General features: G+C 49.2%; 1 protein-coding gene across 1 annotated transcript in view; it reads right to left on the reverse strand.

The window, feature by feature from the left end:
• Nucleotides 1-13,152, reverse strand: part of trappc12 (trafficking protein particle complex subunit 12) — a 30,282-nt gene that overhangs the window by 8,224 nt on the left and 8,906 nt on the right. The window contains 6 exon segments of the mRNA XM_019348567.2: nt 462-535; nt 2,579-2,651; nt 2,974-3,044; nt 3,047-3,085; nt 5,621-5,759; nt 7,214-7,327. Coding sequence (XP_019204112.1) covers nt 462-535; nt 2,579-2,651; nt 2,974-3,044; nt 3,047-3,085; nt 5,621-5,759; nt 7,214-7,327 — 510 coding nt within the window.

Here is a 13,152-nt window from a genome sequence, read left to right on the forward strand (position 1 = left end):
CATGACGAAGATGATTCGCTGCGGCGTGTCCCACAGCAGAAGACGACTGTATACAGAAAGATGTGAACATACACAAATATAGTCTCAGATAAACAGATACGGCGCGTCCTTGTTATTAAAGCCTTCATGACGCTGATGTCACCGTCGGGCTCTGAATGTCACATGACCCGGTTGGAGCTTAAACGTGAATAAAATCAAATCTTTATTCATTCAGAGTCGGACCTCTGCATATTTAAATTCCAGCAAATGTAAACTGAACAGTCCCAGGGTGGTGTAATCTGAGCTGCGACCACTAGATGGCACTGTGTCTCTGTGCACAGGTGACCAGACCCCACCTCTCTCACCCACGCTCGCTCACTGACCAAGAATCCAATTAGTGGTCAGTCTGAGGGGATTTCACTGTGAATCCTCCAGCAGGCTGGCATCAGAGATCTCTCACACACACACACACACACACCTACCTTCATCAGCAGCAGGCAGTTGGCCATGGAGTACATGACCCGGCTGAGGCGAGACCTCCACAGCTTTAAAGACGCTGCAAACAGGAAGAGAAGAAGAAGAAGAGGGTTTTTCTTTCTTTTGGCATCCCTATACTCCCCCCCCCCAAAAAAAATACAGCGGGGTTTATTTTAAGACAAACACACTGCGACACAGAGTGGAAGAGCTCATGTGCCTATTACTATTCATGGTGTGTGTGTGTGTGTGTGTGTGTGTGTGTGTGTGTGTTGGGGAGAAGAGCTAATCACTCAGCAGGGGTCTGATGTGCGAAGGCGAGGCCCGGCGTTATTGACTGTCGACTGTTGGTGTGGGCGGGGAGAGGAGAGAGAGGACGCGGCTGCTTTTAAAAACACGCCGCGGCGAACGCCACTGCTCATGCTCAGACTGGAAAACTTCCTGAAACAGCCACGCACACACCAGAGTGTACATCAAGTCAGGCGTGGGTTTCCACCCGTTTCCCTGGCGTGGCTGAGCAGATGTGAGCGGATTGGTCAGGAGTAGAGATGGACCGATCCGATATTACGTATCGGTATCGGTCCGATACTGACGTAAATTACTGGATCGGATATCGGCCAGAAATAAAAAATGTAATCAGATCCATTAAATATCAAAAAAGCAGCTCACAAAACTTGCGACACGGCGTAACTCGGCTCATAACCGTAGCACGTCGGAGCAGTGTGCTCACGTGATAGAGCAGCTGTGTGTATTTGTAGCCTCGCTACCAAACCAGCATTTCATCTCCGAGGAAGTTATCCCAGAGAGAAGTAAAGCAAGTGTGTAAGTTCATCTCTGAATGTTTGTAAAGCGTTCCCACGTTAAGCTTAACAACCGATATATGGAGCGACTGCCTCTCTCTCCCTCTCCTGCTGCTACTTCAATCGTGAAACTGATCAATGATCAGCTGATCGGCTTTTCTGTGGCGAGTCCGTCTCTCTTCTTTGTTTTTGGCCCACTTTGCACCAGAAAGAGGAAACCAGCGGCTGAACAACAGCAGCACGTTTAAGCTTGATAAGCTGTTGTTAGAATGTATTTAATATTACTTTCTACACCAGGATCCTTTTCTACGCAGCTGACGGCTGGTAACTGTGCAGGGGCGGATCTAGCAAAGTTTAGCCAGGGGGGCCGATAGGGCATGAACAGGGAAAATGGGGCACAAAGACATACTTTTCTTTCTTATTCTCATTTAAAATGTCTCGCTTTTAATAAATAATTATCTGAATCTTACACCCAAAGTTTTAATCTGATGTAAAATGTATAGAAGTCCATTACTGTATATAGTAACTGTTAAGTCTAATATACCCTAGTAAGCTATAGTACTTTTTCCTTTGGGAAGGTACCGTCTGTGCAGTCTGCAGTTCTGTTGAAGAAAGATGTTGAATCTATTTAATTATTCTTGAAAAATAATTTATTTCTGTGCATTTTTTTTGACCCTGCATCAAATTAAAGTTGATTACGTCGATTAAGCATCATGAGGTGGAGGGTGGGGGGTGGTTCCCTATTTTCTTTTGCTGGGAGTTTGCAACCCTATTAGTTAGATTGCTTAATATTTCTGCTAAGTACTCTTTAAAATACCAGAATAGGGAGGATGGAGCAGGTTTAAGTTTATTAGATTGATCAGTGTTGCTGAACTATGAAATATTTTGGGTGCAGTGTATTTTTTACATACAGGTATAACAGAATAGCTTTAGTGTTGTTGTTTATTTAAACTGGAGGATGAACTTATACAAAATGCAGCAAGATATTAAAATTATTAAATTATTAAATTATTTTAAAAAAAAAAACACACTATATCGGATTCATATCGGTATCGGCAGATATCCAAATTTATGATATCGGTATCGGACATAAAAAAGTGGTATCGTGCCATCTCTAGTCAGGAGTGATCCGTATGGATCCGCGCGGCCAGGAAAGAAGCCGTTTGGTATTCAGCGCAGGCAGAAACACCTACAGAGCGCCGCATCAGCTATGCTGCAGTCCTGCACCAGGTGTGTGTGTGTGTTACCAGTGGGGGCCCGTGACCTCACTCTCCTCCCACAGTGTGATGCATTCTGGGACTGCGGCCAGCTCATAGTGAGCCTACCTTGTCTGTTCTCCTGCGTTAAGGTGATCATGCTGCCGTCCTCGGCTGAGCCCGTCTCCAGGTTCTCCAGAATCTGTGAGGAACAGGAAGCAGGGGGAGGGGTTAACACTTCAGGATGGTGTGTGTGTGTGTGTGTGTGTGTGTGTGTGTGTGTGTGTGTGTGTGTGTGTGTGTGAGAGAGATCTGGTTGAATGCCAGCACTTCTGTGTGTTACAATCTGCATATTCAATAACTCCAAAATCCCGCCATACCTGTGTGTTTACACAGGTGGGCTTCAGGATTTGTACGGCTAATGTGCTTCTGCGTGGGTGTGTGCTTTTATTGTGTGAATACTACAGAGTGTGTGTGTGTGTGTGTGTGTGTGTGTGTGTGTGTGTGTGTGTGTGAGTACTAACGGTGAGGCAGACGGTTTTGAGGTGGTGCAGGCGGTCCAGGGCCTCCTGGGGCTTAGCCAGGTACTGTGGAGCTCGGCGTGCAGCAGCCGCATGGAGAATGGCACCATGGAGCCTGGACGGGAGGGAGGGAGGGAGGGAAAAAGAAACGAGGTGGGATGAGGACAGAGCAGGAAGGAGAGCGGGAGAAGGATGAGAATATAAAGCCATCCACCCACACACAGACTGCACACAGCCCTGGAGGCAGGAACCTACAGATGGCACTGAGCTACGTATGGCTGCTTATTAAACCCTCTCATCTCGCTCTCTCTCTGTGCTGCTCAGCTCCATCACTCATCTCTCTGCCTCGACATCACACACACACACACACACACACACACACACACACACACACACACACACACACACACACACATCCCTGAGGAAGAGCCTATATTCAGGTGAGTCCCCGGGCTTTGATCAGCGGCTCTTTGATATCGCCATCAGATGTGAAAGTCTGGTCCATCGCTGCCCGTCTCTATCTCACCTTCCATCTCTTCTCGTCTATCTGCTCCAACTCGACACTCTCTCTGCTCTGCCCCCGCCCGCCCTGCGTTACAGGGTTTTATCGTCACGGTGACGGGACCTCGCCGACTCTCTGCCATTCATTATTCTTCATCTCCCGGGGTGTCAGTCGTTTTCGGCAGATTTAATTTATGGCTTTTACTTTCATTAGTAATAGCAGCAGCCTTCATAATGAAGGAAATATGAGCATGAGGATTAAACCAGAGCCTGCAGTTCCTCTAACATCCAGCAGAGGCAGCAGTGAGTCAGTCCCCAGAGATGCCCATGCTAAAATAAACAGCCTGATTGATCAGGATAGTTGGCATCATTAGGGGGCGTGGCCCCTTTGACTGACAGGTGAATGACAACACAGGTGGCTGTAGCTGCTTGCTGAACCTCTGGGCTGTGTTTGTGCTGTCAGAGCCTTTTTAATCTGACCAATAATACGGCCTCTTTCCAAATATGGTCACTTCTGGAAACAAAAACACAACATGGCAGCAGCCAAGATGCTAACACTGGTGAGCAGGAGCAGGTCAGAACTAACATCAAGGCAAGACAGCTGAAGGTGCTGAGGACATATGACTCGAAGAACTGAAGACAAACAGGATAGAAACATATCCTATCACAATAAAAGCCTTCAGAAGAAACAAATGCCCAATGTCTGTGGAAATGCTAAGGCTTTTATTTTGAAAAGCATAATGCTGCTACGTGTTCTGGGCATTCACCTGTCCCACACGGCGATACGAGCCCTGAAAATTTAAGTCAGAACGCAGTTTGGTGTTTTTCTTCAGTGAATTATCAGAAAACAGATTCAGTCTTTAGACTGCTAAATGTCTAAATGTGTTTCTCAAAGCTCCAACGCTGTGAGGGGAAAAACAACACGATTGAAAAAGCACCAGATTTGGACTGGGCCCTGCATACTTGGAGGTCTGCTAGTCTGAAAATATTCACAGTATGAATATAACAAAAAGAACAAACAGCTGACTGTGAGCGGGTCAGGTGGGATCTCTCCTTCTGAACCCGCTGCAGTAACTGTGTGCAGGTTCTGATGTCTCTCAGCCCAAACTGGACTCAGCTTTTCTCCGTACCCAACGGAGGACCTCTGCTCCTTCCCCGAGCGCTCGCTCGCCGCTGCGCAGACCAGGCGTCTCAGAAGGCCTTCAAAGAGCGCGATCACGGGTAATAGATAGTCGATGCGAGCGTCGGGCTGGAGAATTGCTCGACTTGTGATGCCAGGCTACACAACTCATGCCAGTTTGTCTGTGAGCACCTTAGCAGGGCACAAAGCGTTTAATATTGAGCAATGGAAAGTCAATCGGTGCTCTTCAGAGAGCTGTGCAGTGTAGCTTCAAGTGTTTTTTATGTAAGGGTGTGTGTGTGTGTGCCGCCTTCACACTGCGGTAGCCCGAGGGGCGAAGCAGATCCAAAGTAATGGGAATACATTAGAGAGCAATTCATGCAGTGTAAAAAGAGGAAAAACAAAACCAAAGAGCTGCTGGAGACAAGTGGAGTTGTTGGAGCTTCTCGACGATACAGGCTGATATCAAGCTCCTGGCACCAACTTTCCTCTGAATATTTAATAGGACAGTGGTGGGTATGCTGGTGCATCCTTGCAAAAATACAAAAAACGTGGGTAAAATGCTAAATCCTGTCGGAGAGCAGCCTAATAACGCATTCAACGCTCGCAGAACAGCCTCTCAGCACCGTCATGAGCTTCACCGTTCAGCCTTCAGAGGCCTCAGCGAGCAGCTCGCGGACAGAAGAGATGCACGACTGCAACACGCAGCGGGCTCTGCTCGAGCCTCTGATCTGTGATCAATAACAGCAGCAGAAATAACGCGAGCGTCACCGCAGACTCACCTGGTTGGCTGCCGTCACGCAAAGGCAGTAACCACGTCTGTGCGATGGGCCGCGGTCGTCATTTCTTGACCCAGTTTCATACGTGCGAAAGTTAGAGTTGTGTTTACTCCATGACGGTGCGATGAAAGACTTTAAATAAAGATTTAAGTCTAGTCAGATTTATTCTTCTTTTATGACCCAGAAAACGCCACGAGGAACATCCGTGATACAACACTGAGGCTGTGTGTGTGTGTGTGTGTGTCCATACCTTTCCTGCCTGGGTACACAGTGGGGTAGTACTCGTAGTAGAGGTCCGGCTGATCCAGGTTGCCAAAGGGTTCAAACTCCAGCTCGGCATTTTGGAAAAGGCCCAGCTTGGTGAGCAGAGCAAGCCGCACAAACCAGAGCTGCAACACACACACACACGCAGTTGGTAAACTACATTACCCACAGACCCACACTGTGACATTCAGCTGTCCTGCTATGCAGATGAAACCACTCTCCTGAGTTAAACTACAGGCACGACTTTGAGACATAATGTCCTCGATGATTATCCACAGTTTCTTCTGCACAGCTGTCACAATGTGTAAGTTGAGGCTTTTACTGTGAAAGGCTCACTAAGAACCTTTTGCATGGGTATGGCACAAATATGAATGTATGAATACATACAGCATTTTACTTCATCAACAAATCAGTGCTTCCACCTCAGGTCTGAGTGGAGGCTGCTGTTCCACATCTGGAGGGCACTGTATTCTCTCAGCTGCTGGACAGAAGCCAGGGCTCACGCTGCACCCTGAGCCTCTGGAGCTGGAAGATGGACCGCCTCGCCACGGAAAGATCCAGAAGGTCGCAAGCGGCATGTGTAACCCCTGCAGACACGCTGCTGCGTATCGACCCGGCTGAGGCGGCGTGATGGAGTTTGTACGGTGGCATGAGGTCAACTGTGTTCAGAACTTCAAGAAGACTTCAGGAAGGACCAGCGGCCTCGGGACGAAGCCAGCGACCTTTGTGGCCATTTTTATTCAGGGAGTCTTAAAAGCTTTGTTTTAAAAAGACAGTTCTCCCACAGTGTGCACTCTTCCTGTGGTTCTAGTTCTGTGTCAGACCATTTCAGTGTGAATCAAACACTGAACTTTATTACATATTTTGGAAATGAAAAAACCCTCAAACATGTGAAAAGCGCCTGAACCTTTTGCTCTCAGCGTTGACGGTCACGTGTGTTTATTACAACCTACAGCACATTTAAACAGGACTGCTGTCCACTCAACTTGAGGAGCTTTGCATGATTCACAGTTCAAAATAAGCCTTCTGTCTTATACTGTGCCTTGGTGTAGGCAACAGGTCAAAGAGGTCATTGTAGCCCCGCCCCTTTGAAGACGATTGGCTATAGGAGGTTTGAACATAAAGGTGGGTGGGACTATTCCCTCTTTACGACATCACACAGATCTATGAATGGTAAAACTTCACAGACTTTACTGCCATGTTTCTAACATGTGCACATCCATGCAACACAACATGTGAGAAACCCCTGGAACACGAGGACTCCCACTCCTGGACAAAAGTGAGCCGGGATGTTTGAGAACATAAAACTAACTGTGATATGTGGCATGAGGCAGCGACACGGCTAATTAATTCACAGAGCCGAGCACAGGGGTGGCCTCTTAATGAGCTCGCGCAGCCATCCATCTTCTGGATGGAGCTCCACAAACACACGGGGAAAATATGGCAGTAAAACGTATGAGATGAGGGCAAAGCAAACAACAAAAGTATCTCAGACTTCTGCCTGATGCAGACTCGACAGACTCGACATCTGTCAGCGAACACGGGGTTCATGCTACCGGGAGCCAGCGAGGCGTCTTACCTGCAGCGAGTCGGTGGTGTGGGAGGTCGGCTGGCCGGCTTTGCCGTATCCCTGACCGTGAGCCGTCAGCATCCGGGCCGTCAGATCCACCGCGGCACGCCAGTTCTTACTGCTCTGGAGAGGTGACGAGACACGAGGCGTCAGAAATAAGTCAGAATAACTGTTACACAAAAAAACAGAGAGAGGAAGCTGAGGGAGGGGAACCGACATCAGACAGAATATAATGCAGCTCAGAACAAAGAAGGTTCTGGAAGGACCGGCCGGCTCGAGAGGATTCGATGACCTTTTTTACTCAGAGACTGTTGGAGACTTTGTTTTAAAGGCACAGTTCACCAAACGTGCTTGTTCCCTCTAAAAGTGCCACTTAGATTGTTTCAGTGTCAGCTGTAGATGCATCCACCCTGTCAACTACAGCTGCTCATGACGACCGTCTCCAGGAAGGACCGAGCAGCAGGAGGAGCATCAGCTGATGCAGCTCCCGAGTCTCACCGAGCATCAACCCTTTCTGGCCTGATGAAGATGACAGGAAGTACCTAAATACCTAAACATAACTCTACCTGCGTTACTGAGCAGCAGGACGACTCATGACTGCACCTCTGAATTCATGTGACATGACAAAGACCTTAAAGGTCAAAGGTTAAATCAGCTCATCTCCAGAAGACGCGGGTGGATGTTTTCCATCCTGCAGCAGAGACACTGAAACACTGCAGGAGTCACCCTGAGCTGATCCTGCTGTGCCTTTAACACCGCAGAGTGAAAGTGACCACATGAACTCAGGTGTGTGTGTGTGTGTGTGTGTGTGTGTGTGTGTGTGTGTGTGTGGTCATTAAGGCCGAGATCACGAGTGCACACATGCCCAGATATCAGCATCTGCTTCCACAGGAGGAGGTACAATAGGTAAGAGGGTGTGCCGGGAGGGGGGGGTGCAGAGCCAACCCATCAACACGCATGACAAGGTCGGCTCGCCGATTGGGTCCTAAGTGCTGCGCCATTCATCACAGCCGGCGAGCTAATTAGGAGAGAGAGGCAGAGAGAGGGCTGCTCTCTTTATCACAGCCTTCATCACCACTTCCCTTCTCCTCCTCGCCTCCTTCCCTTTCATCTGACTCTCACTCCTGCCTGCCCTCCTCCTCCTCCCTTCACTGTTTCCTCCTGTCCTCTCCTTCCTGCGCTGTGCCAGTCGCTGCGCTGCCTCTGAATCTTCATTAGGGCGGGAAATGAAGCTGAAAACGAGGAGGCAGCCTGGATGGCCAAAAGCAGCTGCAGTCAGTCACACACACACACACACACACACTTCCTGCAGCATGCTACAGCACGCCGCTCACCGCCACGGGGTGCGAGAGGAAGACAGGTGTCTGCGTGAGGAGGGGAAGAGACAGCAGGAAGTAAATGACCTTTAGTGTGGCCCCACATATTGGAGGGGTTTGTTTTTCAACGTTTTCTTCACTATGGCACATGAAAATCCAAACCCTGAACCTGCAGTTCCTCTACCGTCCAGCTGGGGCGCCAGCAGTGAGTCAGCCCCGTAGACTCCCCTGTTAAATCTTTACAGCCTGATACACAAACTGGTTGGTCTCTATAGAGAATTCACTCCTTTGTAACAGCTGTTTACATCGTATTAGGCTTAAAGTTTGGATTATTAGGGGCGTGGTCTTACTTATCTGACCAATAGCATGGCTGGTGTGGGGTTCATCGTGCTAACAGAGGTGTGAGCTCCTGTTTGTGTTAAATCCCAGCTGACAGCCCTGTTTTGGATGTTTGGTTTAACAGATAAATAAATGTTTTTGTGGCTCTTTTAAGCTAAATTCTGGTGATATTCTGCTGCGTGCAGGTCTTTCTGGGCCAGAAGGAGAGGAAGGAGCAAAAATGCAGAAACATGCGTCACAATACGGAGCCCCGCAGGGGACATGGGAGAAAAAAAAATTAAGACGGACTTTTGCGAGATCTCGCAAAAGTAACTCGGGATCTCGCAAAACTATTGCGGGATCTCGCAAAACAAACTCGGGATCTCGCAAAACTATTGCGAGATCCCGCAAAACAAACTCGGGATCTCGCAAAAGTTTTGCGAGATCTCGCAATAGTAACTCGGGATCTCGCAAAACTTTTGCGAGATCCCGCAAAAGTTGAATTCCAACAATGGCGGCAGCTACTTAGTCGTAATATTACTCTTTCTGGGTCACAAAATAAACTTTTAAGATATTTTGAGGCGTGAATGTAGCTGTGTAAATGTCAAATATCTGCGCGGTTTACAAGACATCACATATTTGCAAAAGTGCTCCGACGTTTTTCGGAGATCTGACACCCACCATCTCGAAGCTAACGGGAGGTCGAGACCTACTACAGCCGGGAGAAACACCGCTCTCCCGGCACGTCGTGCCTCGACCTCCCGGTCGGCCTCGACCTAGCGGCCTCCGAATGCGGCTAAAACTTTTGCGAGATCTCGCAAAACGTTTGCGAGATCCCGAGTTACTTTTGCGAGATCTCGCAAAACTTTTGCGAGATCCCGAGTTTCTTTTGCGAGATCTCGCAAAAGTCCGTCTTAATTTTTTTTTTCTCCCATGTCCCCTGCGGGGCTCCGTATCACAAGGAGCCAAACTTCAGGATTTACATAACTATAACTTCACGCTCAGACACTGTCACCAGCCCGAACGCTGTAGCGAAGCCTTGATGAGAGAGCGAGCAGGTCGTGGGATTCGAGTGGGAAGGTCGCGGGGTCGGATCACAGCAAACGTCGGTCTGACCCCGCCGATGGAGGAAAGACCAATCACACACTGGACGGTGTGTGATTGGTCACCTGAGTGACGTGTGACGTCCCGCCTGCACGGTGGGTGTGACACAGGCGTCTACTGCCTCACCTCTGGAGCCTCGAGTGGACGTCAGAGGAACTGCAGCTTGATTTGGCACATTTAAACGTCCTTACAGCAGAAATCAAAGCAAAGGGGATGAAGGACAGAACGTTTAAGAGGCTGAGCTCTGGTGTCAGTTTGCATCAGCACTGATGAGGCCATCTCTGCACATCGAGGCTTCAAAAATAACATAAAAACACTTTTATTAACTCTAATTATGAATGATTCTGACTTGAGCAGCATTACAATGCTTCACCCAAACTCCCACTTACTCACACCCCCCTCACACACACTCATAATTAGTCTCGTCGTGAGTTTAAAAGGGGTGAGGCTCCTTAATTGCGTTGAAGATCGGAAGTTCAGTGCGCCTATCCTTTAGTGAGTTTAAAAAAATCCAGCATAACAAAGCCTGATGAACAAACGAACGCCCACTCGTTCTCTCGCAAGACCCAAAAGCCTCCAGGCGAGGCAGACATAAAAAGGCTTCCTCGCACCGGCTTTGCTTAACGCAGGGAGCTGCAGCACTGCTTCAATTAAGCCCCTGCATGTCGGATTACACAGAGGGTGTGGGAAATAAAAAACACATTCGTGATATGCTAAAAGAGAAAAAGGTGCTTTGATGCCTGTGTAGCTGGTCTGCAGACACTCGAACCAGGGGACGCTTTCCGCCCTCGAGCTGAAGGACGTCGAGTTTGGTTACTCAGCTTCACGCAGCAGTCATTTTGTCTCTTCACAGAGACGCGGCGGGATGCAGCAATCTCCGGCCGACGCTCCCCGAGACGCTCCTGTGGGTCAAATCAGCCGCTGATGGACGAACGCGCTGCCGGATGGTGTTTGAAGGTTTAGTTGTTACCCCGGCGATGCTGCAGAAGCATTCGAGAGCTCTGCATCAGGTCTGAGGCACAAGCAGCGACAGAAAGCACACGGCCATCCCAGAACGCCGCTGACGACCTGACAGGCCTCACGGCTGGCAAAGTGTCAAGCTGCAGTGTCATTAATCAATCTTCCACACACAGTCTTCATAGATGAAAATCAACCCGAATACTGGAAACACTGATCTGTTTCTTTAGCTCGCAGCGACAGGCATGCGAGCAGTGCAGGTATAAGCTGTGAGCACGTCACACTTTAGTAAAGCTGCTCATGTACTCAGTCTCACAGCCGGGCACAGAAAACTAAACACAACACACAGAACCGACTGTAAATGTAAGGTAGAGACCCCAACAATCATATGAGCCCCTCTAAACAAGCACTTCGGCGACAGTGGGAAGGAACCCTCCCTTTTAACAGGAAGAAACCTCCATCACAGTCCTCCCTATGGTGGCCCTGTAGTGCCAATCCCAAATCACGGATGGAGGTGGCAGAGGAAGTCGGAGCAAAGCTTTAAACCCAGCGAGCTGCAGATATTGACCCTCTCATCAGCGTTTAGACACGTGATGTAACGGGCCAGTCGTATTTAGGAATGACCCAAATATCCCTCCCACCGCCCTGCCATGCTGAACGTCACTGTTTTACTACATTTATAAAACATTTCTATTCTGTTTATTTTGCCTTATCGAGCTTATTGATCTATTTCACTTTACAGAGACACTTTTCACCCCCCAGGGTGAGACATACCTGTGCTGTAACATCCTGAGGCGTGGCAAAGAGAAGAACCAGAGGAAAACACCTGAACTGGGATTTCAGACATTATGGGACGGAGTCCCCGACTTTGTCTCCTCCTGTTCTGACAAACTGGAGGAGAACCAGCAAAGAGAGACACGAGAGGACTTCAACTAAAGCTAAGGGAGGTACTGACATCGTTTTTGCTTCCAGGAGCTGCACTGACTGAGCAGGAAAGACTCCCAGCATAGTTAAACCTCTGCCATGTTGATGTGGTCAGTGCAGGAGCAGAGGGGGGCTGGGGGGGCTTTGGTGTTAATGAAATGAACCACAGGTGGACAGTGAGACTACCGCAAAACAGGAATGTTTCACAGGCGAAGGACACTGGAAATTTTCCCTCCTCATCTTTTCTGTTTTTCACTAGTTTTGCACTTGGCTCGGCGTCGCTGCAGGAAGCATGAGGGGACAGACAGACGGACGTACACACCACCACAGGCCAGCCAGCAGCACCCTGACTGCCATTAGGTGTCAGGATGAAATCCCTGGACAGTGTCGGACCCTACACTGGTGCAGCGCCCACCTCACGCTCGCCTGAACTAAATCCAATAGAAATCCTCGGGGACGTTTCTGTCCACCAGGTTGGACCCGACCGACTGTTGTCTCACGAAGGCCACGCCCCGATGTTGGCGGGCACGCGTGAGGTGAGAGTGTGCACAAGGAGGAACCCAGGACCGCTGCACCAGTGCAGGCTCTGACACTGCAGGTGGGGGCCTCTGTGGGTCGGTAATTTCCATCAAACGATGCATCTTTGTTTCACTCCCGGCACATTAGTCCATATCAGCACATCTATATTCTTAATTTAATCGTATTAGCCATGAAACTGTAGTGTTAGTAAAATACTGTATTAGTGTTTAAACACAAAGAAGCAGCTGCATCTCTAAGTCAAAGATTTAAAAAGCAGAGCTGCTCTGAAAGCAGCACGAGAACATGACCCTGAGCGGGTGACCAGCCAAACTTCGATGCTTCTGATTGGCTGGCAAACCTCGCTGCACTTTGATGTAACTTTGGCAACACGTAACCGACTAAGCTCAGCTAACAGTACGGTTTACAGGTGAGAGTCGGCCTAGCGCGCGGCTCTGTCTCCTCTGCAGAGCTGATGAAGGGCTGAGGCTGGATAATCTATGAGCTCGGCTGGCTCTCCTCTTCTTCACGGTGACCTCCGTCTCCTCTCTCGTCCCCGCTGTGGTCAGCAGAGAGTTAGACTCCAGCTCAGCACCACCCCGGGCTGCTCCTCATCCGTCTCCCTCATTAGCATCGCCGCCCCCGCCCCTCCCCCATCTCCTTCATCTCTGTCTCCTACTTCCTTCCCTCCGTGCATCCCACCGGAGACTCTAACCTCGCTCCCCTCCCTCACTATGAAGCTGCCTGGGCCCACGGCCAGCGTGTGTGTGTGCGTGTGTGTGTGTGCGTGTGCGTGTGTGTGTGTGTGTGTTA

This window comes from Oreochromis niloticus, linkage group LG19, assembly GCF_001858045.2.
Source record: "Oreochromis niloticus isolate F11D_XX linkage group LG19, O_niloticus_UMD_NMBU, whole genome shotgun sequence".
In the NCBI taxonomy this organism is placed as follows: Eukaryota; Metazoa; Chordata; class Actinopteri; order Cichliformes; family Cichlidae; genus Oreochromis; species Oreochromis niloticus.